Below are 26,664 nucleotides of genomic sequence, written 5' to 3'. Positions count from 1 at the left end.
CTCCTGCCCCGTACTGGTTTTGTTTAGATTAGGTTCCTGTCAAACGGTCTGGTCCAGTCTTATAGGGGTGCAGTCCCCAGGCTCTGCCTGGGACCACCAGCCCCTCATTTGCTCCCTTGGAGCTTGGGGCTGGGTTTCCTTCTCCGCCAGCGGGGCTAAAGCAGAGCCACGTCCCCGTTGTGGAGCCTAACTCCGATTCAGCAAAGCCCTGGGAGCTGCAGCCTGCTCACAACACACGCTCAAGGGCATTCCCAGATCAGGGCCAGTGTAGGACAGATCTAGCCCAGGAGGGAGGAAGGGACCCATGTATAATCAGGGGATTCGCCATCACGGGATGGCAGGGAGCATATCTTTATGTCATCCTCTGTAGGCTCCCAGGAGATGGGGTGGTGTGAACACCTGGCAAGGTGATGGGGGGGGGAACCACTGGGCGAGTCCTCCCTCCCAGTGCTGGGTGTGCTCGCTCTTGCTGGCCAGGACACCGAGGAGCCACTATGTCCAGGTGAGCTGCACTGCCCTTCCTTCAGCGCTTCTTCCCACCCCCTCCCTGCCAGCAAAGCTGGGCTGAAGGCCTGAGGATCTGTGATGTTTATAGTAGGGAGTGTTTGTGGTGCGAAGGAGATGCCAGTGAGATCTCTGCTTTTCTGAGGTTATTCTCCAGCTGATTTAATTTCCACTTTGCCAAAGTGGTGAGTTCTTGTGAAGCTCTGGATCGACGTGGCTGAAGGTAGTCTGACCCACTTCTGCTGAACTGGAACTGATTCAGTAAAAACAGGTCAGGCCACTATGAGCTGCCCCAAGCCCCGCGTGAGTGCCAGCTCCCAGCCATGTTAGCATTTCAGCTGAATCCATTTGAACACGAGTCCTTGGAGCAGACTGACACACAAGCAAGGCTGGGCTAGGCACTGGGATGAAGGAGAGTGGAAGAGAAAATTAACATTTAGAAAAATCATAATTTTGGGGAGGTGATTGAAACAGACACTAAGCAAGAAATTAAAAAATTAAACCAGAAAGTATGCTTTCTACTCACTGGCCTTGGGCTGTAGCTCAGGGATAGTCCTTGGAAAGACCTATGAATGCAAGAAAGGAGATGTGGAGCCAGCCTGGTTTGTGCTTTAAACCACCTTGTAGAGCTGTGGAGGGGCTAAGACATGTGGATGTAGAGATGTGGATGTGGCTGTGGCTAAGCGTATTCAAAGAAGGTTTTTGCTAGCCCAAAGTAATGTACAGTGAAGTTGTGCAGGTAGGATTGAAATATGCCCTTGCCAAACATTTGCCTTGAAGATTGGCAGAATAATAGGTACATTGGTTTCTTTCATATTGTTATAAACATCTTAGAAAGCAAAAATTATTTAAAAGCAAATGTTGACAAAAAAGAGCCTGCCTCTCTCAACTCTAATACTGACAAAGTATGTCTTTCCCCTTCCCCACAGCTCCTCCAGCAATCAGTGGAACAATTAATTAACCTGAGGGCAGTCTCCGGCCCACTGCAAGCACAGCAGGATCCATGCAAGGGGCAGGGGATGAGCCGGTCAGAGGCTGATGAAGATTTGGACTTGCATTCCAGAAAAGATGTCCACAAAAGGACACACTTCCCCCTAAGGAGCTATCAGGTCACACTGACACCGCTGCCTTCTAACACAGACGTTTTTCAGCCTGTATCAGTCATCCATATGACACGGCTCTTCTCATACCATCTTCTAAACACAAGGCTGAGGTTTGTGTGGAAATACCGTCTGTCTGTCAGTGTTCCTACCTGTGCCTGTGGTGGGTACTCATTCTCACATGAACTACAGACCACTGATTAAACGTGCTCCCAAACCACTGGTGAGCAATCACAGCGCACCAGTTTGGACAACCATGTGTTCTCACTGAGCCCTGTTGTACTGTGCAGTAATTAAAAAGTCATGAGTCCTATTTAAATATAGGGCATTCTGTCCTAAACCTCTGAGTGCCTGTGGGTGTGAGTAAGCTCACTCGCTGAGGATGTTCCCTGGTCTGTCTACATGCACCAGCTTCATCAAAAGGATGTGGGAAATGCCAGCTCCAGATATATGAATTCCACTTTTTTTTGTTTTAAATACGTCACTGATCAGTCCAGGGATGGCAAAGTAATAGTAATGAGCTAATTACTATACCAGCTGCCTACAAAGAGGGATCCTGTAGGCAGACTCCTTCTGTCCTTTTGCCTGCTGGTTAAACCACCACTCTAGAAATTATAAAACAAAACTTTTTTTCCTTTATAAACATCTATCAGCGTCACCTTTCTATGGCCCACAGCACCAACACTGCCTAGCTTTTAAGTTCTCAAAATCCAGCCAGAATCTCCCCTAGCACATTATAACACATTTTACTAGCTTGAGCAGGGTAAAACACAGCCGTCTCCTCAAACGGATGGCTGCTGAGCTCCAGCAACCTCCGTGCGAGGACGGGCGCGCCATCTGCGTGCCTCCCGACGTCCGAAGCCTGTTCACAACTGCCAGCCCTTTGAAAAGCCAGCCTGTTTCTCTGATTGATTCACTTTTTAATGAACTGGGAAAGCCTGTGAACTTAAACCCTGACACCTCCACCTCCCTCCCTTCCTAGCCATCCCTGCAGCAATGTACTGATTATATTTCAAGTTATTATGGGATTAATACAGCTGCCCCCGGTGCCTCTTTCCCCTGAACTTCATCAATAAAAGTTGTGTACTACTCTTACTCCAGCTAGTTCAGTTTCTCCCTTTATCTCTCCATGTTACCTGTGACGTGTTGGCAAGGCTGTATCATATGAGCCCTTCAAAGCTGCCAACGCTGCTAGCGTTTAAAACCTACTTGTGTCACGGCCTTGCATAAGCTTTGCGTATTTAAGAGGACATCTTGAGCTTTGCTGTGCACTGCATCAGCTCTCTAAGTGGGTAGCACATACTTAGCACTATTGAAAATAATGAAATACGATAATCCACACACAAAAAATCAAATAGATTGTGCCAGTGTCATCTTTCTTTGAATTCACAGTAGAGCTATAAAAAAATACTCTACACAGGCAAGTTCAGTAGAAGGAAAAAAAGAAGGTGGGGGGAGCAAAAGACCTGGGCCCTGCACAATCCAGCTTTTCACACATGGCATTTCTTTATACAGTACAAGCTTTAGGTTTACTTTTTTTGTTGGTGTTATAGGGGGTTTTTTCCCCCCAAGAATCCTATTTTCTAAAAACATCATTAAAAATTTAATTAACTGGCTTATTCTTTGGAAAGTCTGCAGTTGTTTACAAAAGAATTGCCTCACAAGCTGCCACCTTTGACTGTGTTGAAGCGGGAAGTTATGCTGTTGTTTACAACTGTGCATCAATTCCACAGTATATTTAGTTTTGGTACAAGTTACATATAAAATTCTTACTGAGCTTAATGTTGCAGCAAATAACACATATAGTAAGTGAGTAGGATTTATCACTGGCTGTAATGTCATAGTACATATTCTAAATATATACGGTGAATGATATATACACACACACGTGCAAACAAAATGGATATATATTTAGTTTAAGAAGTGATGAATTGTGTTTGCTTTCATTATTCTCATTTTGTATGTAGGAGAACAGAGATCAAGCACATCCACAAAAAGGGCGGCTGGTTGGGATCGCATCCGTGAAGCAACACGCTCAGTAATGAGCAGGGTAGAGAAGAAACAGCACTTTGCTACCCACGGCACAAGAAGGGGGGCCCGCAGGAGTGAGGGACCCAGTGTGGTTGGTGGGATACAAACAAATCCCATGGAGTCCCAGGATGCTCCCAGAAAGCATAAAACAGCTATCCAGCTAAAACATCTCCCCCAAGGTGTTTTATTCAAACTTCTTTCTTAAAGAAGGAAGTGGCAATTCTCCCCTTTAAATTCTTTTTTCTTTTTTTCTTTTTCCCTTTTGGTCTCTCTCGTAAACACAGAGGCCAGAAGGCTATGCTTAAATAATTCATCTACAAATTTGCAATATCTTTTTGAACTATAGCAATTAAACGGAAAATAGAAAAATCAGCTCAGCATCCTGTTTGGATGTAATTAAAGGTATAATCTGTTCCATTTGAATACTTCAGTGCTTACCCTTCTTAAAACAACAAATAAGAATAGTAGCTCATTTGCAATATGGGTTTTTTTCAAGCCAGCTAAAAAGACTAACTGATGAAGCAAGAATAATAATTTTTAAATGTGGCATAAGCACAAAAATACCAACTACAGCTTTCAAATTATTGCTGCAGATCGCAAGTCTGATGAGAGTTCAATAACAAGGGGTATAAGCTTTATGGCAAAACACTGAAGTCTTTCACTACTTGGTATCAGCATCTTGATATGGCTGATATAATTACCTATCAAATACATCAGTGGATTGAATATCAGAGGATATCCAAAAATGTGTAAGTGGGATGCATATCAGCTCAGTCTTTCAGGGGCTGTTTGATCTTCAGGTTTTTTTCTAAGAATAAAAGACAAATAACCGCATTCATTGCCCCTTTGTTTTCTATAAGCAGCTGATGATTTTACAGCACAATAAAATTAGCCTATTAATGGCTGGCTTATGAGTTTTAGCTGGATTTCTTTTCCTCCTACTGGACATTTCTCCACTGCTCAAAGAAATTGAAGTCAGGTGTAAAGTTAATATCTGCCGCCTTCATTTATTCTTCTGTAAGCAATCAAGATTTCCCCAAATCACAGGGCAATCTCTTGCCTTTTGAGAATGAATATAGGCCCTGTTCTCTCAATTTAGTTTAACAAAACAACTGGCATAAGTTCAATGGAACCGATGATTATTCTGAGAGGTTATGGCGAACCACAGAAGTTGTTAGCGAAAAGCTTGCTTGTAAGATCCCCTAAGAGGAAAAATATATGGATATTTCAAAATGTAATTAACAGTGTATTCCAACAACGCAAGAAAGAAACATCAGCTGCTTTAGCTGCAGAGGAACCTGGCTGCACAGGGAGACCTTCGGCTTGCCCAACAGCCACCTCTCCCTTAAGAGCAAAGGACACGAAGAGCACCAGAGGAGACCGCTTGCTGCTCACCACTGCCGAGAAAGGCACCAGGGCAGGCCCTGTCTGCAGGGGCTCCTTTCATGCTGCCAGCCTCACTGTGCTCGCCAGCACGCCTCCTTCCCTCATGGGTCCCGGACCCAACCAGAAGGAATAACTCTTTTCAAGATGCCCATTTTCTCTCCACTGTAGCACTCTCCATCAAAAAAAAAATTCTTTTCAGGCAAGAATGTCTCAAGCTTCGTTTTGGGCTTAATGCTATGGTTTGTAGGACTGTTTCAACAAAATTGTGGAGGTTTTTCGTTTTGGTTTGGTTTTTTAAAATTTAAATATATAGCAGTGAACAACAACAACAAAATCCTAAAAAGCAAAATATTTTTTTAAACATTTTTAATCATGCAAAAAAAAAAAATCGATTTTCAAGCTCAGCATTTGTAAGCTGAGGTGAACATCTAATGCAGCGGAGAACAGATTTAAACAGATAAAATGATTACAAAAATGTAAGAGTGGTATTACACATGGGCACAAAATGGCACAATGGTCTACTAGGCCTGTATTAGAACAGCGAATATGAGAGAAGTTTAAGCTCAGATTTTTTGAAAGTTACTCAGCACTTATTAAAATTTCCAGCCTTCCTGCGTGTGTGTGCTTTGCTGTTTGAAAGGCCAGGCCCTTTTCAGGACTGGTGCTTCAGAGGCTCGAGCCCCCACGTAGCGTTCCCCAAGCATCACCCTATTACAGGAACAGCTCTTGTTTAAGTCACTGGACTTTACATCTTTTCTGACCTGGCTAAACACATTGCGGTACGGCCTGCACATGCCTTTCCAGTCACTAAAATTCTGCACTTTATTACTTTTAATACAGTAGCACTGAGAGGCTTCATTAAAAAAAAAAAACAAAAAACTCCAGCCCTTGTGGTGCCAGGCCCTTGCTTGCACTTCAGTGGACAAGCTAGAGGTGAGAGGGGCAAAAAAAAGCAACATGAGCCAGCAGGCAGGACTAAGGCTTACATCCCCAGCTACCGTCTTAGACCCTGTTGCCTCCCCCTTGAACTGTGTAGCCTCCTGCACGCCAAAAACATTTCTGTGAACTTAATGCTACTGTTAGAAGAAATACAACAACAGAACCTGACTTGTTAAAAAATACCCACAGAAGAGGGGGGGAAAAAAAAGAAATCCTCAACACAGTTGCATCTGTCTCCAGTGACCAGGACTTTTTTCAGGCCTTGGGCTCAGACGTATGACCAATCTACTGCGGGTGAATGAATTAGCGACTGTCAGCTGGGCCATTTTCACTGAGGTTTAAGCACAGGCATTTTACTGCCATGTGCCAGGGGCTAAGAGCCTGCGCACGCCGGGCGCGTAGGTACGGCTGCTCAGCCCCCGCGCAGGCGCTGGTGCTAGCCGTTTAGCGCCTGACACAGCAGTTTGCTCAGCGGCACCCATCTACCCCGATGGGTCACACTTCAGGCCTAGGACCCAAGCCATTTCGCCCCCACAAGGAACATCTCTGAGACACGAACCTGTTTCTAAATGAAGCAACGCTTATCTCATGCATGCCACAGGTGTGATGTCATCCCCTCTGGCGAAGGAACGAGGATGTCTAACTGTGCAAAAATGCAGGAACTAAAGTTAACATGTCTCAGACTTTGTTAAAATATGGTGATAATTAAGAAATATAATTACCACTACAAAGTTAATTCCTCTTTGAGTTCTGACAAACAAGTTTTTAATTTGCACCAAAAATTTACATTTCAGATTTCAAGTCAACCAGGAATGGCTACCAGCTTGGCAGGGGACTCAAGGCGCTGGCTGGCGGGTTCTGCCAGGCTTGGGGGCAGGAGCACTGTGGCTTCCCGGGAACGTCACAGGCAAACAGTCGCCAGCAAACCCCGGGTGCGCACAGGTAAGCCGGTCGGATTGCTTTAAACTGTCTCATCTGTTGTACAAGTGTGAAAATAATAGCCGTGTCAGATAAACTTCTGCTTTTTATTAAAAAAAAAAAAAACTTATAAGGTAATTGATTGCTTTCTTCTAGTCTTTTATTAGTTGTGATTAAGGAGATATAGTAGCCCTGTTTACACAGCTCTAACAAGTCAGGACCTGCAGTACATTATTGGCTTGCGGCCCACAACTTGCAGTCCATTCTCAACAGAATCAATCTGAAGTTGAAAACATCCCCTGTAGGAAGCGTACACATCCCTGCTTATACAGGAACAGAAAACAGTAATAACTTCAGGTCCTGTAAGTTGCAAGTTCAACTTACAGAGATCAGCCCTGACTTGTCATTGCTCTCAGCATGTTCGTGATGAGATCAGAGAGCTTCACGGAGGACTCATACTTTCAACTTGACAAGGGACATAGGTGAGCGTGTTACACTTCACTGTTACTTGCAGCTCAGACTCTGCAGAAATAAATCGAGAGCTCCTCACTGTTTAGCATGCAGTCAAAGCACTGCCAATCTAAAATGGCTGATCAGTAATACTTTAATTGCAGTTTCATAGAAACAAATTGCTATTTAATTGCAATAAGCTCTTCTGTGGCTTAGCTGGACTGACAATAGCATACACCTGGTACTAAAAGTAACAAGCAGCAACAATGGTTATCTGGTACTTCACATACAGGAGGCTCAGGCAGTGAAATCAGACCTGGAACACATGATTTCACACTGAAGAAATATAACACTTAAACAAATACATATACATCAATATTCCCATCTCAATTTTGTTATTTTAATAGAGCTGTTCAGAACGTAGATCCTTGCAAAAAGCCTCACACTTGATATATAACTACCAGCCAAAGAATTTGATAAAAAATTTAAATTAATGATCTTTTGAAATGCCTGACAGCAAGTCATACTATGCCAGTATACGATTTTTTTTTCTTGTATTTACCCTAAAATTAGATGATGCAAATTTTATCAGTGTTAACTAACAGGGAAAAAGGAAGACAAACTCAGTGTGGTTAATGTTCTAAAGATGTGACTTAATTTCATAGGCTTCGTTTTGGTAAGACATTCTCATTTTATATTTCATAAGATACGGCACAACCTGTTAAATATTTAAAGATAAATCATGTAGGGCTGAAAAGATAGTATCTTGTTGCAAACAGAATTTGGTTTGGAAAGGCTTAATGTCCCACTGCCTGCCAGGATGCGTAAATCTCGTAACTAGGCAGCTGGATAGGTAAAAACATCAAACCCATTTAGAGGGCAATCTTTTTACAAAATTGTTTCATTAATAAGAGTGACAATTTATATGATTGAGATGTTCAGATGCAGTATAGACAGAGCATTTTATCCAGGTTCACGAGGATGATTTCAGATTAGTAATATTTCCTTTGATTTTTTTAACAGCATTCATTTTTGAAAGTGAGGGAAGCTCTTACTGAATGATTGTTTGTACGACTTTTCAGCAGCACTAAATGCAGAGGGTGTATTTCAGCCTCAGAGTAGCAAATGCATGTGATAAAAGCTGAACAAGTACATGTTTTTCCGTACAGATCTCCTAAAAAAGTGATTTTTCACATGAGGACAAATCTAAGTGTTTCCAGTAGCCTTCTATCCACACCTACTGTCCCCATTAGAGCCTGGTTTATTGTCTGAAATGCCTCTGGTTTCAAGAAAGTGTTTTACCTAAAGCAAGAATACTACTTAAATATGTTCTATTGTATATTCATAGCTCCATTAGTCCTCCTCCAATTTAGCACATCAAAGCAAAGGCTTCATCACTTGCATGTGGATTATGCTAACATGAGTGACATTTGTAATCTTATAGGTCTGCAACTTAAGAAATGCTTTTAAAGTAAGCTATTAAATAGGTAGCTGTGCTTTACAAATGAGTCATATAATAGTTTATTTAAAGCCGTTAATGAACTTCAACCTCTACATCACTAAATGCTATACTACATTACTTACTAGAAGTTATTAGCTATCTTCTTAGCACTTCTAGGTTATATTGGACAACCAAAAATCTGTACATGTTAGATTTAAACACTGTACCTTGAGTGCTTATACTGGAAGAATATAAAAAGATATCTGCAGTTTCACTAATACTTGAATTCTATATTCATGACTTCAAGTGTCTTTTCAAAGATATTGAAGCAGCACAATTTGCAGGACTCTACCTAAAGACTTTAATGCCAGATCAAAAAGCTTAGAAACTTATTTTTTAAATATGTAAGTGCATTTAATTAAAAAGTCATACATAGCTTCAGTCATTTTATTGCTTTATATGTTATGCAAGTATTCTTTTGTCTTTCCTGTCTGATACTGTACATGACGACATTTTCTTTTCTCTGCGACAGTACTATTTTTCCTCAAGCACTGAAGTGTTAAAAGAAGAAATTCAGCAGACCTCCAATATACTAGAGGTCAAGAAGTAGAATCTGAAAAAAATAATCTGCTGTTGGTTGTTTAGACAGACAAATCTATAAATCAGCTTTTTGTGTACCGGCATCATAACAAAAATAAGTCAAGCTCACTCTGTAACCAAGCACGCTGAACAATGAACACCTTCTCAAAAACAGAATTAAAAAAGAAAACATAATCATGATGTATTTCAAATGTATTACTTTCCTAGAAAAGTAGAGTAGTTGTTAATATTGATTTTTTATTAATTGAGACAGAGGCACATTCTAGGTGCTTGCAATTTCCTGACTGAAGGCATACAATGCACAGCCATAGATTAATGTTAGTATTCTTGCTACAAACATGAAAAGTCAGAGTTTTTTCTCAAAATTATTCTCCGCAGCTCTACCACTGAGCAGTGGATGGGAAAAACCCACTAAATGAAGTTGCTCCCTTTCTAAGCTTAGAGGAGGCTTTGTTGCTTTGGCTGGGGGGGGCGGGGGGGGGATGTTTTATGTCTGTTTGCTTTCGGAGAACAGATCATATTTGAGATCAGTTAGTTCTCGGAAATAGCCCGGGAAACGTGTTTTTCTTTCCTCAAGATTATCAGCGGTGAAAAGTTAGTCTCTTACCACAGCAAACACAACTTTATGTTGTTCAGATCAGAATAGCTATTGTATTCCTTTTTATGAATACTCAATTCTAGTGCTCAGCATGAGGTACAGACCTTTTGTTATTTTTTATTTTATTATTCTTTGACCTCTTATGGTATATACATACACTCTCATGCTTGCACACTCACAGACACATGCACACCCTTAACACAGATGATTCTGCGGAAAGGAACTGGATAGAAAGAGACCACAATACCTATATGCGTACCATAATTCACTGCAATATGAATTATAATATACTTGCTGCTACCAGAATTAAGAATCTCAATGAAAAATAACGACCATTTTGAAGCGGTGCTCTGTATCCTTGCCAAAAGTAACACGGTTAAGTAGTTTAACAGATTCTTTACTGGCATAAGACAAAAAAAAGTCCAAACCAAAAAGCTACTTTTAAAGGTAATTGACAATTAACATAATGGCTACGCAAGATATAGTTTCAGAATAATCTTTTGAATGTAGTTTTTAAAAAAAATTTAAAAAAAGCAAAGCTTCTAAAACCCATACTCAATTCAGTGTTGTTTGTTTTACTTTTTTATTATTTAAATACACCATACTAGAGCAAATGTCTCTGAAAATATCACAAATAAAAGATTTTTCTTCATTCAGCAAATTAGAAGTAGGTGAAAATTTCTACACAGTAGCTGCTATGAGCCTGATTTTTTTTTTCCTTTTTGTTTTCTTTTTTTTTGCCATGGGAAGTAGCAACATTAGGACAAAAACACTTACATGCATACATACATTGTATTTTACAGAGATACAATAAAAGTGTTTGTGATAGAATATCACAAAAGCCACATCTTTATCTCATGTTCAGTTTGATTGAAACACATTTCCTTACAACACTTAAATATACAAAGAGCAAATAGAATGTTGTTAAGGTAAAACACAGGGTACAAACTGGCCAGTGCCCTGCTAATTGTTAATGAGGGTAGAAAGCAGATTTCAATGCTTCTTTTAATTAGCTTCATTAGTCATCTTCCCCACCCACCCCCCCCAAGATGTCCTCCGGTGGATCTTTTTTCATTTTCTCTACAGTCTCCCATTAGCCCAGGTTCATGGAGTCCTTAATGTTCATATTCAGTCATTTTAATACACCAATAAATGTGGGAAGGGCAATCAAGAATAAAGAAGGTGCAATGGTATGGAGCTGGCATTGATGCTAGCTACAAAGGTGACTTGTCTACTTGGAGACATGGGATCCATCTGTGATGAACAAAATTTGAGATGAAGGCACGCATTCTGCATTACTCTGACCTTTTAGCAGACCTGTAAGAAATAAAAATGGGTATCTTAGCTAGAATACTAAATTTGAGATAGGAAACTACAACATGACTGCTTTTGTCTTTTCCTTATTCACTAATCTCTTTTTTATTAAATTACTTTCCAACTGTGACTTGATTAAGGCTTTCTACACTATCCATTCATACTGCTAACGTTTCAACTTCAAACAGCAAAGAGCAAACATTTTCCGCAGTTCCACTACTAAAAAGAGCAGGCGGGGGGGGGGAGGGGGGGGGGGGGGAGAGAGACGTCAACAATAAATAAGTGTACTTTCTGGTAACAAATTGTACAGTGAATAAGGTGGCTTTTCTGGGCCCCTTTTAAAAGGGAAGAAACATTATGCCATGCCTTTGAAGAAGCTAGTAATATGATCTTATAATCGGAAGAAATAGTGTGTAAAGCAAATAAGAAGTACAGCCAATATCCTCCCAAGGCAACTTTGGTTAATATGCTGCATTGCACAAGAGCTAAATATAGATATTTCAGGATTTTTCCCCCCCATTTAAAATTCCTCATCTGGTGTGTTAGTTAATGTTACATAAACATTTTAATATATGAAGTCAAACATGTGCTTTCACACTGGTGTTAATGAATTGTGATAATTAAAAGTGTCTAACTCAATAAAAATCTAAACTTTCATGGATAAAATAGAAATGATCATCCATAGTCTTCAAATACAATCTGTTTGCAATTACCAAAATGAAATAATATATATTAGATTTTTATGGTTTTTAAATGACATTTTGCGCTTCCCAGGAAGTTCTTTTTTCACCCTTTCTCTAAGTTACTAAAAGCCTGAGGTCTATTAGTAACTGCAACCCCCCACTTTCAAGCTAATTAAAGTAGTAGAGGCTTGGAGGTTTAATTCCCCAGAGCTGAAGCTCAGTGTGAGAAAGGTAATTTGTCTGTCCAGAACAAAGATTAGGGAGCAGCCAGCAAGCATATTTAATAAATGAGCATCAAATATCTTCTACTATGGACACAGACAACACCAATTATGTAACTACAAGGGAATTGTTGAGTGATATGTAAACTAGAAGATTTTTAAGATCTTCTCTGAGATGTAATCTAACTTATACTTTAGTTAAAAGTATACAAGCTGAAGACAAGTGCTTGCTACGAACATTTGCCAACCAGGGGAAAATTTACACTTTTAGTAGGTGGTAATACTATTGCAAACAAGGAATACTACAGGAACACTACCACCACCAAAAAAGCATAGAGAATTCTTGACAATACAGCCCCTTCAAATGCAACGGCACACAGGACATCACAAAGTAAGAGTTCGCGTTCTGCAGGCAAACAGTACCGAGTTTAGAGAAAACAGGTTTTTTTTTTTTCAAACTACATAGCAAGTGATGGGAAGTTATAATTTACATGTGTGAATTGCCTCAGGGAGCCAAAAGGCAGGAATAGCCAACATCACTGCATTCCCCTCCTCAAAAAGAAAAGCAAGTTTTTAAACAAAGTTAGGTCATGCAACCCTTTCTGCCTGCACCCATCACCAAAAGGTATTAACCTGCAAACTATAGTAAGACAATAGTGAGTTCATAACTGTCACCTTCACATACGCAACAAAAATGTGTTTTCATGCTGGGAGTATGTCTCAATCTCTTCAATTTAATAAAAAACCCTGTGAATATTCTGCTCTGTCTATAATCTCTAGTGGTAGAATAACCTGGAGACTGATTGATCTTTAATGTTTAATAAAAAGTATCTGTTACAGCCAACGCTGTCATAGTGGAAGAACATTTTTAATTAGTAGCCCTAAAACACACAGCCTTCTGGAAAACATCTCGGATGTAAACATCTTTAGACTGCTAAAAAGCCAACATACAAAACACAACTCTTTTGGCACCTGCCCCTGTAGCTTCCAAAACTCCAGAAACCTGGCAAATCTATGAATTATCAACTTGTCTCTTCAACTATATTTCAGTTTTCTGGGGTTCAGGCGCTCCGCAATTCCCCTTTGAAAACTGGTAGGAGAATTTACACCATTTTCCAGAGAGATTGTATTATACAGAAAAAAAAACCCCAAACTATAATCTCTCCCCCCAGTCTTCTCCCTAATACCTCTTCATCTGCCTCATCACTGACTAGCAATGCAGTTAATAGTCGGTCACAGGAACTAAAAAAAACCTGTTCTCACTATTTTCTCTGCATTTAGCTTCTACCAGGTGCCTACAGTCATGAGCTCTTGCAAGCCCAGTCCAATTTTACTTCTCTTTTCCGTGTTCTATGTTCCCCATCATGTCTACTGCTTTTATTGCAACTAAATCATTTTTATGTTTTGCTAAGGCATAGTAAGAAACTGATAAAACTAAATGACAATTTAGACACCTATTTGAAGTTACATTAAACTTTACATTCGTAGAAGACAAGTGGATAAACCACTCTCTCAGAATGGTAAACCTTTTACTGCAGTGTATAAAGATGAATGGTTTTACCTATATTTTGAAATGGGATACCTACAGATATTAATTTAACAGATTCATTGCTAGCTAGTCTATATTACAGATTTGTTTCATTAAAATTCACAACAGTATAAATCTATGAATCTTTAACTGTATTTGTACTTCCTTGAGAAGAGGCTGCACATTCTCCTCCGATCTTAATTATCTTTGTTCTGCCTAACTATATAGGACTTCTGTACTCAACTCTCTTATCACCTCGATTGACAAATTAAGTAAATAAAAAAGGTTCCTGTTTTATTTTGATGTAATTACATTCACTGTATAAGACTTGAAAGAATACTTAATCAGTAAATTTATGCACAGAAAAAAAAGCAAACACCAATATTGAAAGGCAGCAACACAACAAAAAAATCATGGATATTAAAAACCAGTTTGTGTTTTCTTGGACATATTTCTCCACTGAGTAAAAGCACTAAAAACTATTCTGTACATTACAGAATAGATCAGCCTAGCATTTGTCCCAGATTTTTTTTAATCTTCCAAATTCCTATTTGCAGATAAGTGTTATTTTTTGTGATCCTTACAGACATTAATGAAGTTCCTATTGTAAATCTATAAAGAATTACCAACTGAAGTGTGCACTTTTTGTTTCATTGCAATAACTCAGTGCTGTGTGATTGCCTGGGTTAATGATGAAAAAGTCAAATATACTATCAGAGCTGATGGAAAAATCTATCACCAATCTGAAATTAAAATTCATCTGTGGTCAATAAGATTTAATATCCATGCAAGTGGCGCTGTAAAGAGTAAATGAATCAATGTCATCAATACATAATCAGTATGAAATATGATGTGAATAAAATTATGTGCAAGAGTCATACATTCACTCTTTTCTGGACCAGGGTGGAATGAACAGTCTCTTAACTCAAGGTTGACAGTAATTGTTACAAATTAGGCACAGCAGTTATCAAAATGCACTCACTTGCATAGCTTTAGGACTTATTAAGGAGATTGAAATGGATCTAAAACTATCTGGTTTCAGAGTTACAGGACAACTGTTGATCAGAAATTTTTTTTCTTCTTCTTCTCTATATGATTTGTACAGTCATTATTTACTCATTTAGCTAGAAACCAAGAGCTATCAACCACAGAGATATACAATCTCTAGTTGAGCTATTAGTGTTATGGAGCGATAAGAAAATAGCACTTTGGTTTTTAAATCTGAGTTATGACATATAAAACAGACAAGAAAATACTTCTGAAAGAGTGCCCCAGCATGCTTCCTCAACTAAAACCTTAATAGTAAAGTGAAATACATTGGTTTAGTTCAGGAACCTTCTCTTCAGAAGACATTTATTTCCATATTAAAGGATCTAATTTTCCTCCCACAGACACCTGCTCTCTTGTAGCCCTTAATTTCAAGATTATAAAATAAAACGTTTCTCTTTGTTAAGAGCTTATATTAACGTATGCTCTCCATTTCGCTTTGTACATAAGGAGTTCAACAGCTGTACAGACGCACATGCCCAAACCAAAATAAACTGACTCACCCTACATGTCATAGTTAAAAGGTTAATATTTTCTCCCCATACCCCATGCCTAAGTTATTTAAGGTAAGTTCAGTTACTTAAAGGTCTCCTTGCAGGGGTGGGGAATGTCCACTATTAGAATGAAAAGAAATTGATCTTCATTTAGCTCTAATAAAGCTTATTAGTAATTGTTGAGTATTCACCTTCTGGTCTGGCAGTAGTGGATTACTCTGAAGTGAATTCAAATGGCCATTGATGAGAGCTGTAGGTCTATCATGTTCACAAAATAAACTGCCATTGATGTAGTGAAACCGATCTCCGGGGACCAGGCGATTCCGGCAGGTAGAGCATGTAAAACACTGAAAAAGGAAAGAGGCAGCAAGTGAAACTACAGCACAAATTAAGTATGCTGCAGGTTTGAAAATTACACTTCAGAGACTGCAAGTACAGTTGAGATATGGAGCTGCTTGGTTTCTAGCATCTCCAAATATGGCATTAGCCTTACCTGTTGGGACTACGCAGTACATAACTCAAGTATAGTTTTACCGATTACGAGGGAACAAAGCTACACACTAAGGGGAGCCTTGTAATATATACTCATATTTCTAGTTATTGCTTTGCATTTCATTCATAAGCAGATGCAGATTTTATACTAAAGCAGCACAGCAGTACTAATCAGCCACTAAAAAAAATACACAGAAAAACCCCTCACCTTAAGATGATAGACGTTGCCCTGTGCCCTCATGACCAGCTCACTAGCAGGAATGGACTGTCCACAGGCACTGCAAGCACCGCTATTTCCAAATAACCTGAAACAGAGGTGATGATCATGAATAATTTAATACACAGGAGGCTCTAAGCATTTTTGCACATCACTGCAATGGTTTATTACACAACTATTTTAGACTTCTGACCCCCGTCTTCCAACTTGCTTACATGTCATAATATGAAAAAGTACATTTTTGTGTAACAACTGGTAGCTTCACCCTACCTTGGATGTGGTTACACAGGATTTAATCAGAAATATTGACTTACACCTCTGGAAACACAAACAATTCTGTACTACACACATTTTATCAGATTACTGGGTTCATCATAAAAAAAAAAGATACAATTCATGACTGGAGTTTAAATGCATTGTGTCCTTGAAATTATATGAAGAACTCTTTTGTACTTTAATCGTATCTTGAGATACGAGTCATCAAAAGGGTTAAGAGGATTTGATTGTATATCTAAGAAGACATCATGCTCAGTGTATTGAAACTCCAGTAAACCTCCATCAGTGCAGAGTTTCCATTAGAAACTCTCTGCTATCCAGGTTGATATATAATGTGTATGGGTTAACCTTTTCAATCATGGTGTCAACACTTTAGATTTGCCTCTGCTCATCTCTTTCATCCTAACCTTCTCTCTCTCTTGATAATGAAATGCTTGCTCCAACTTCCCTCTATCTGCTCCTGAGTCCACAATTTAGATTACTTCATCTCTGCTAGCAACAAACTGAATGAAATTTCGATTTGAGCAGAAAGTAATTTACCGGGATCTGGACCCATTTGTCATCATATCTCTCTGGGTGTTTGCTGTATCACTGCAGTTTTCCTATGCAATCAAATGAGACCACAACATCTGCCATTGGGGGGGGGGCACACGCAGTGGGGGGAGGGGGGAAATAGGCAGAAGAGTGGTGAAGAAAAATATATACATAATTCTTCAAATCCATTTAAAGGCACAACGCATCGATTCAAAACATAATACAATAATGATTATTGAGTTCTACTTTTACAGGCTGCGTTAGCTAGAATTAGAAAACCTTTATTTGCTTTTGCGCGCATCTCTAATATACACAAATATTTATAAAGACTACCACAATCATTTTGCAGTAAAAAAGGAAACTGAACTAGCCGGCAGGGTCACAGACCCACTTTTCTGCACGATGTAAAACACAGTAATAGGATTTACAAATTAGTGTATTGGTGTCATAATAAATATTAATATTTGCATCTCCTTCCTGTCCAAATAAAGTCATAAAATTCTGTTTGTGTCAACCTAGGAGACGCATTACAACAGAATACCCGTAATCTGAATGATTGCAGTGTGCCTCTGTATAAAAATAATTGCTTTGAATTTTCAGAATCTGAGCTTGCAGCGGAGGCTTGTCATGTTCAAACTACTAATTTGCTGTCGCCACTTTATTGAAAATAGCCTGTAAGTTGTTATTAAATGTATCGACTGAACGACAGAGAGAGTAGTAAAACTGCCCCTTAAGATGGCTTTTAATAGGAAGCTGAGAAACAAATTTTGCAGCAGCATCGATTTGAAGAGTTCAATCAAAACTCCATTTCAAAACTAATTAGTCTGAGATCCACGACACATTGACACGGTCTTGCAGAATCACAGTGGTTACAAAGGGAAAGCTGAACTAATACATTGTCAGGACCTCCAGCCAACGGGACTAAACTGTCTGGAAACTAAGGGTCCATTACTGGGGCATCTTCTAAATCAGCACCAGTTCTGAGTAGTTACATGATGCATTGAGGTTACTTCCAAAGCTTTACGATATGCATTTTTCTTCCTCCATTGTTACCAGTAATGAAGTTGGCACGTAGAAAAGGTGCACGGGTAGCACTGCAAGAGGAGGCAGCAAGGCACTGTTAGGTTTCTAGAGCAAAGATCCAAAAATCTAAGGTGAGGGGGTGGCGAAACAGGCATTGCTGGTGGGGGGGAGGAAGAAAGGCAAAGATGAACAGGCAGTGTTACCTGTCCAGGAGAACCTGAACCCAGTGAACGATCTCTGGCAACCCCCTGTACACTTGCACCACCCAACTGAAAATGAAGCTTTCGGAATACCGAGCTCATTGCACTACTTGTCTTCATTAAGCATTCATTTGTTATACAATTCTCTCTGACTAGAAGTGGTCATACACCTTGAATGTCTGTGAATTCTAATAAGCAGAGTCAAACTAATCCAGAGGCTTTCCACACATCTTAGGTTTTCCCTAAGCATGTTCCCAGAACAATTCTGTTTCGGGAAGTCACTTCAGCTGAATCTTCTGCTAAAACTCCTAAAAATTGCTTGCAAAGTCAGAACGCCTTTCTGCTGCTTTGTATTATTTACCAGGAAAATTAAGCTTATTTTTCCTTCTCTACTGTTATGAATGGTTTTGTTCTGTAATACCATTAACAGGAAAAAGGTATTATCTTTTAAAAAAATGTTATTCCTCCTTACCAGTAAAGGAAGTCTTCCACAGTAACCATTCTTTACTGAAAAAGTTGTTTCACATGGTTTCCGAGAGGCTGGAGAGCTAATTATCTAACCAGGGGGACTGTCCAGGACAGTATTTGATTTAAAAGGCTTGAGGCTTTAGGTGCTCAATTAAGTAGCTATCGGTCTCAGACTGGACTTTAATGGGCTCTTTTCTCTTTAACTGCAGCAATGGGTAGAGATACCCCAGGTCAGGCTAATTAAAGCCAGGGGACTCTTTAATTGTGATGACAGAATTGGTTTCAGTTTCCTCTTTGGGTCCTCAGTCCAAGAAGGTCATTAATATTTCAACATTTGGGCAATGCAATCAATCACAAACATCAAGAGGTTCCCTATACGGACAAGGCAGCTCTTCTACACCTAGCAGCATTTTACTGAGCCACCTTAAATTAACTACTGTGCGGTTCCAGCACCGCATTCCCCACACCCCCAAACAGACAACCGCTCCTGGGTTTTTGGGGGTTTGAGGTTTTGGGTTTTTTTGGGTTTGTTTTTTTTTTTCAGAACTTTCACAAGAGTGGGAATGAAGGCAGCGAGAAATCTTTTCAGCCCAGTTTCCCGTCTTGCTGCTCAAAATTCACTGTCAACACAAACACATCTCTAGCAACTTATACTAACAAAATAAGGTTCCAGTCGTTTCCAAAATTGTGGAGACAGATTTAAGTGCTCCGACTCTTGCACAACACGGTGCACATTTGTGCCCACAAATATATATGCAAGCCCTAGCAAAGAGAAAGGCACATCCAGACCTACTGATCCAGAAGCGATTGGCGTTTCTGTACATTCCCTATATTTAATCTAAATTCTGCGCCAGCTATATTAAATGTAACAAAGGCAGGCAACACAGAAATTACGTCTGGAGCCAAGTCCATTAAAGGTACTTCAGAATAACTAGAGACCAAGCACCTTAAAAGCACCAGAAGCTATTGATACTTAAAAGGGGGGCTGTGCATAATGGCAAGTGCTGCATTAGAGAAGGGGAAGGGAAAAAAAAAAAAACCCAGCCAAATTACGCTTGGTTAATTCAGAGTAACAGATCTGCCCCCAAGTGAATTGGAGGCCTTGAATTAATTCTGTTATGACAAATCAAGATAAACGTTCCCCCTAAATTGCATGCGATTTAATTAATTTTTGAGATCCTGGGTTTTTTTTTTTTTCCTAGCTAATAGTTCACATGCTCCTGTGCTGTCATTGTGCTTGAGTGGGCAGACTTCAAAGTGATATTAAATAACCAACTATTAGATTTACCTAGCACGTCCTATTGGAAAAGTGCCATTTAATTACCTAGCCTGTTCAATTAAAGGGACAGCATTCCCTGAATATAGCAGCTTGCCGCTGATTACCAGGGAAATGAACTCGCTGCCTGGCGGCCCCCTCCCCTCCCGGCGCGGCGCGGCGCACACTGCGGCTGGGGCGGGCGAGGCGCCCCGCGGCCGGGGTCCGGCGCGGCCCCACGCACCCCCGCGGAAGGGGCCGGGCGGGCTGCGCCCACGCCGCGCTGCGCGGAGCGGGCGCCCGGGGAGGGGCCGCGGGCGCTGCCCCTTTAAGACGCGCCTGGGCAGCCTCCCCCCTCTTCCCCTTCCCCACCACTCCCTGCTCTCTCTTAGAGGCCAATTTTCTTAATTAAATGTTTTGTTTGCGACGCGGCTCTCATTCATTTCGGACACGTCATTCCGAGCAGATCTAAGCCAGGGACCAGATCTCATTAGATAAAACCTATCAGAACTAAGAGAAAATGGAGGAGACACTAATTAAAGCTTTTAATTTTGCGGATTCCCTGCCACGCTGCTGCTTTATCTGGCATCTCAAGGTTGGGAGGGCTGCGCTCCGCTCCGCTCCCCTCCCCGCAAGCGCCCTGTTCGCGGTGGGGAGGGAGGGGAAGGGACCGGGGTTTTCGCCTCCCTCTCTTTTCCCAGGAACCCTGGCTTTCAATGAAAGCTGCCGCTGTAGCTCTACGGCTAATTTGTTGTCGGGTTTTGAGGGGAGGGAGGGAAAGGGGAGTGTTGTGTTGTTTAAACAACAACAAAAACACACATACAACCTCAGAGGGCTGAAAAAGCTCATGAATAAATGGCCCCGTGGTCTTGGCCCAGAGGAGTCAAGCCCCTTTCACCTGGCGCCTGCCGGGCTGATCAATCCTCCTTCTCGTTTTGTTAGTCGTGTCTAGCGTGCCCCCGCGTCTCCGATTCAGAACCGTGCCCGTGGCTCTTGCCTGGGGAAGGGAATGTGCCGCCGCAAAAGCCCTACAGAAAATTAAGAGGGGGGACGGCAGAGAGGAACCGGAGAGACTCGCTGCCAAACGGGTGGCGTCGCCTCCACAACCAAATGAGGCCATTTCAAGCAAGCACCCGGTAAGGGCCTCGCTCCTGCCAGCGCGACCCACGTGGAAGCCTGCGAAGTCCATTTCCAGCGGGAAAGCTCCAAGTTAACTCGGCCCTGGCAGGGCCAGGCCGTCCTACCCCACCTTGAGCAAACGGTGTCCAGTTCAAGTTTCAGCAAGCATCTGTCAGAGTTATTTTTGCAAGTCAAATTACACAGATCTAAAGAGAAGTCAGGCGATAGAACAAGGAGATCAATTCAAACCCCTCATCTGATAAAGCATCCTATTCATAATCGCCTACATTAAAATAAACGAGTATTAATTTTTGGCAACACAAAACCAGAGGACTGCGATAAGCTTGCCTGAACTTGCCTCTGGGATACAGTGGACGCATCTTCTCTTTTTAATTACTAGTAATCAGACATGAGGGTTTGTTTGATGGTGTTGGTCGAGTGATGAATCTGTACTATTCAGTGCATCTTAACAGTAGTGTCAATTTTTCCACTTCAAACGAGACTCTTTGCCTAACACCGTTCTGCTCTATTTAATTACAGCTCTGCCAGGCTTAGGCTTGTGGCTTAGGATGACCGAAAAGCACCATTGAAATCCCCCCATGTGCTGATTTTCTAGCATTTCTCTCTAAAAATACCCCCAAAACTAGCGAAGCTAAGGCTCCGAGTCCTCAAAGATACTGAGGGCTGTGTTTCATCTCCTTAACTGACTGAAGATGCAGCCATGTTATCAGGACAGAGGCTGCACTATCAGAGCAACCCAGTCTTAACTCCGTCATTTTAGACTAAGGACGTCTCCATGCATACCCACACATTCAGTACAGTCCCGATCTTCTCAAATGGAAGTCAAGTTTTACAACATTAGCAAACTCGTAACATTTTGTGGCTGGTTTTTTGGGGGTTTTTTGCAGGAAGGAAGAAAAAAAGTAGAACTTTTTGGCCATTAGGGAGAAGAAAAACCTGGGCTAACTCTTGACATTTACTGTAAATGAGAAGCCAGAAGCATTTAAACAAAACACAATTTCTTTTAAACTAAGCATTTCTGTTATGCCGGGAAGGTATGGGGCTTTTTGTTGGTTTTTTTAATTACTGAATGCTGAAATAGAACACCTCCTTGAAGCATTCATGTGCATCAGTCTATCAAACCATTTACTCAAATTAAATGTGTAATCCTTCAAAATGCCTCCTTTTAAATTAATGAGTTTAAGTAGCTTGAGTTCACCTGAAAAGATCGTACGGGCACCTGACCTCATGAATTCTTTCTATTAATTATATTGGAAACCCGTTGGAAGGGATACTCTGCGTAATCTTACTGTACCCCAACAGATGCGAGATTAATAAGGCTTAGTTCCCCCTACCCAAATCTGTGGCATTTAGAGCGAACTGCTTCAAAAACAGAGAGAGATAAGAAGTAAAGGGCAAGCGCATATCCCTCCTCTCCTGTCCCCTGCATTTTCTGTACTGGAAGTTAAGAAAAATGTCGGTTCAAAGCTTCTCCCTAACAATGCGAAGACAAACATTATACCACTGGGTCTGACTATAAGTAGAATCGGTGGCCCTCCAACTGACGGTTAATCAGCTCTTTCGCAAGGAGAACAGAGAATGAGTCATTCTGTTTCCACTCAAAGGAGTTTAAAGGTGCTTATGTAAATATCATAATTAATCAGATACTAAAGGCAGGCATTTCATTATTTAGCACCTCTGCCACAGCCTTATTTAAGCCCTACGATTTTAACATTTACCGTTCAGATATGCACACTTCTCCTTCAACACTACAACAAAGCAGATTAATTTAGCCTCTCTGATTGCTGTTTATTTTTAGTTAGGACTTGTTTTGTGCTGACAAACCACTTTAAAGTTACAGTCGTCGTTCCGCCCCCGCCCCCCCAACTCTTCCCTCCACTTGGCAGCCGCAACTGCGCCCTGGGCTGGGCACCAACATCCGTCTCCGCACCCGCACGTCCCTCCGCTCCTAGCGAAGGAGCGATGCTGGGCCAGCCCAGCCCTCCGCCCCGCGCCACGGGCACCCACCCGTCTGCCCGCCAGAAATAATGGGGAAAAAAGGACAAAAAGGCAGGGAGGAAAGGGGACTGCGGTCCCCGCCAGCCCAGCCGTCGCCAGGCCGGCCGCGGCGTGCCGCCGGCGCCTCACCTGATGTAGTCGTTTCTGCAGAGGATCATGCCGCTCTTGGTGTAGCAGGAGGTGCCGATGTCCCCCAGCTGGGCCTGGCAGCAGGAGCACTTGAGGCAGCGGCTGTGCCAGTAGCTGTCCATGGCGTAGAGCAGGAAGCGGTCGGCGATCTTCCCCCCGCAGCCGGCGCACCTCTTCCACGAGAGGGAGCCCGCCGTCACCGGGGGCGGCTGCGAGCTGCCGCCGGGGTTCACCATGGCCTGCGCGGAGAGAGGGGCGGAGGCGGGTCAGCGACGGGCCGGCAGCGCGGCGCACCCCGCCCGCCTCCCGCTTCGCCCGCCGCGGGGCCAGCGCCGCTCCCGGGCCCCGCCGGGGGCACGGCCGGGCCGGGGGCACTCGGGGCAGGCCCGGGGGGGGGACGGGACGACGGGACTCGCTCGGGGCAGGCCCGGGGCCGCGCAGCTGGCGGGGGAGCGGCGGGCGTGGGGGGCAGAGCGAGCGCGCCCCGCTGTCCCCCCCGCTCCGGGCTTGTGCAGCTGCAGCTCACAAGTCAGGAACAGTCCCGGGGCTTGTTTTGCTTATGAAAAAAAAAAAAAAAGTGTGGAAAAAAAAAAAAGTTGTGAAACTGGTTTTTCAGTCTGGGAGAGACTCTGCAGGCTCGGGGCGGTAACGAGGGGCTCGGGACCGGCCGTCCAGACCTCGGGACTTCGTGGGTTTTTTATTTTTCTTTTGGAGACGTAAAAACACCCGGAGAAAACACTCCGTTGAGGACACTGGCCCGAATAATAGATCATTGAACTTTAGGACGCCTGTTAACTTCCTACACAAACATACCCAACTTTTGTCTCGCTAATCTGCCCTTGATCAGCAGTTTAAACGCTAAAGCTTTGTTACTCAAAAAAAAAAAGTTTACCGACCACAGGAAAGCAGCAGAGTAATGAAGTGCACCGCTCCGGCTGGAGTTACCCTGGCCGTCTCCAAAACTGCTGCTAAGGGCATTTTTCACTTTCTAATAAACGCTTTATGCAAGCAGGACAACCGAGAGATAATATAGGAATCAATTCATAAAGCTTACTCTAAACCGATTAATCTGTTGCCTTCAATCCAGAGTCCAATAAACTCCCGGTGTTCCTCTAGTCACTTATACTATAAAAAGATCAAGTTATTTACTGCCAATTAAGCAGCATGTTTTGTCTTTGTCCTTTGTAAGCCGTATGTGCTCATGCCGAGGCATCTGGCTATCTGCTAAGGACCTTCAGGCTGATACCTCCAGAGCAGCGAGGACGAACTTTTCCTGCCACTGGCCCAACTCGGCGGCAGGAGGAGGAGAACTGAGGCCGATTTTAAACACACATTTCCTCAGAAAGAGTACCTGGAGGTATGTCCAGTGACCGCACAATAAACCAGAAGAACTGCACCAATTAAGCTGTAACAAAAACCCCGAGACTTTGGAAAGAAAACCACTCTAAAAGCCATTAGCATTGCATTTATCCGAACGCATCATATACCTTTATGTAAATTGATTTCTGATGCATTTGTTCAAGGAACTGCCTTTTGTTACAGTTTCCAGCTACAGCCTAAATGAATCTGCATTTCCTGCTCCGAGTCTTTAAACCGGTTCCCTACGCTTTAAATCACTTCGGATTTCTTAACAGAAAGAAAAAGACTCCATGCCACCACCTTAGCCCGTCTTTGTCGAAGGCAAATATATATAAATATAAAATGGGAAACGTTACACTGAGAAAACCATCCAGTAACCCCATTAAGCTAAAGCTCTTAAGGACAAGCAATACCTTAATGCTGATTAAATCTAAAAAGATGAATCAAGAGGACTGACCAGAAAGTGACTCCCTTGATAACTAAGGACGGCCCTCATCAAGTTTCATTTAGAGTTGGGGGGAAAAAAGCTTTTAACTTAAATAGGCTTACTCTAGTAATTACACAGCCAAGCAATTTAGGTCCTGGGATAGGAGGCAGTGAAATAGAAAGCAGAGCTGGAAGCTAGAGGCAAAATGACCCCCCCTTTTAACAGCGTCTCTGGTGTTTTTTTAATGGAGACCGAGGGAGGGACAAGCGGAGAGCTGGCAATTTGTAGTACAAAAATGGATGCTTAATTCATGTCTTGGTTTTAATTAGGTGATTCACCGGATTTCTCCTGGATTGAAACAAAAGGCCGTGTGGGGGGCAGGAAGGGAACTGGAGAGGAGAGAAACAGAGAGCTCACTTTGATCTTTTCTGCCACTGTTTCAGAATAGTGTTTACTACGGGGGCAGCGGGTGCCCCAGCCTCCCCCCCCGTCCCCTCCATTCACCGCCGAGGCAGGCAGAGCCCTTTCCCAGCGGCAGCTGGAACGGGGGGAAAGGAAAGCCGCCCCGAGCGGCGGCCGCCGCCAGGCTTTGTACGCGGGGGCCGCGACAATGCCCGGGGCCCGTGGCTCCCCCCGCGCCCGGGCCGCCCCGCTCCGCGCCCCTGCGCCGCGGCGGGCAGGGCGGGACGGCGGCGGGGCAGGGGGCGCGGGCATGCAACCGCGCGCACGTACGCTGGAAAATAAGGGGTAATTACCGGCACTTCTTACCTGCTTCCCCTCTATATTGCAAAAGGCCGGGGAGCAACGTCGCTCGGGGTGCCTGAGGAGGTCTCCTTGCAAAGAAACAAACACAGCGCTCGCCCTCGCTCTGGCTTTCGGGAGCGCTGGAGGGAGCCCCCCGCCCGGTGAGGGGCAGCCCAGGCTGGAAAAATATAGATATTTCTGTGAGAGGCGTCTGCCTGGGTCCTTCCTCCAGCTCCCGCTTCCCTGGAGGGGAGCTGCAGAGCTCAGTCCCTGCCGCTGAGCTGCACACGCAGGGCGCCGCCGCCGCTCGCTGCTGCAATCGCCGGGTAAGTTTGGCAATGTGGCTTCACTTTGTACCGCTTCCCCCCCGCCCCCCCCCCCCCCCCCCCTTCTCCGGGCTGCGGCGGCTCCCGAGCCTCCCGCGGCGCGGAGCCGGCCGGCCGCGGCCCGCCGAAGCGCCTCAGAGGAGAGGGCGAGAGCCGGCGAGTTTGAGAGGGGCCGGGCGCGGAGCTGCTGCCGGGGATCCTGCGGCGGCGGCGCTGGCAGGACGCGGGAGGAGGCCCCTCTGCCTGCGTGAGCGTGTGTGTATGTGTGTGTGTGTGAGTGCGTGCGTGTGTGTGTCCGTGTGCTCCCCGCTGCCCCTCACACATGTGTTACTGACAGAGCAGAATCCCAACTACACTCCGGCTCGGCTCCGCCGTCAGCCCGCCGCAGCCAATCCGCCCCCGGCTTGTTCAGGCGGAATAATAAAACCTGCCAATCCCCGAGAAGACAAAGGAATGAGTGAAAGGGGAGGGAAAAAAAAAAAAAAAAAGGGAGGGGGCGAGGAGGAGGAGGGGAATGGAGAGGAAGGAGGGAGTCAGGTGGGCAGCGGTGGCCGCGCCGCCCGCCCGGCTGCTGAGGAGAGGCGCGCGCGCGGCCGTTAGGGCGCCGCCCGCCGCGCCCCGCTCCCGGCCACCAGTTGAGAAACTTGGCGGCGAGGGGCCGTCCCGCCTGCCCCCCAGCCGGCCGCCGCCGAGGACAGGCTCGCTCCGCCCGGGCGGCGGCGTCCGTCAGAGCCCTTCCCGGGTGCGGGGCGCTTCCCCCGCCGCCGCGGCCCCGCCGGGCCGGGGCGGAGGCGCTGAGGGGAGGTGCGGCCCCGCGGCAGC

The 26,664-nt window shown here is 43.5% G+C and overlaps 1 protein-coding gene across 1 annotated transcript; it reads right to left on the bottom strand.

The window, feature by feature from the left end:
- Positions 1 to 9,897: 9,897 nt before the first annotated feature.
- LMO4 (LIM domain only 4) lies at positions 9,898 to 26,178 on the bottom strand. The gene is made up of 5 exons (XM_072867313.1): positions 25,541 to 26,178; positions 22,987 to 23,225; positions 15,955 to 16,051; positions 15,446 to 15,601; positions 9,898 to 11,284 (listed from the first exon to the last, which is right to left on the bottom strand). The coding sequence occupies exons 2-5, from the start codon at positions 23,220 to 23,222 to the stop codon at positions 11,276 to 11,278; spliced, it is 498 nt and encodes a 165-aa protein (XP_072723414.1). The 5' UTR covers positions 23,223 to 23,225; positions 25,541 to 26,178; the 3' UTR covers positions 9,898 to 11,275.
- Between the last annotated feature and the right edge of the window lie 486 nt (positions 26,179 to 26,664).

This window comes from Ciconia boyciana, chromosome 7 (assembly GCF_034638445.1).
Source record: "Ciconia boyciana chromosome 7, ASM3463844v1, whole genome shotgun sequence".
Taxonomy (NCBI): domain Eukaryota; kingdom Metazoa; phylum Chordata; class Aves; order Ciconiiformes; family Ciconiidae; genus Ciconia; species Ciconia boyciana.
Note: the sequence above shows the minus strand (reverse complement) of the source record. Positions and strands in the feature narration are given on the sequence as shown.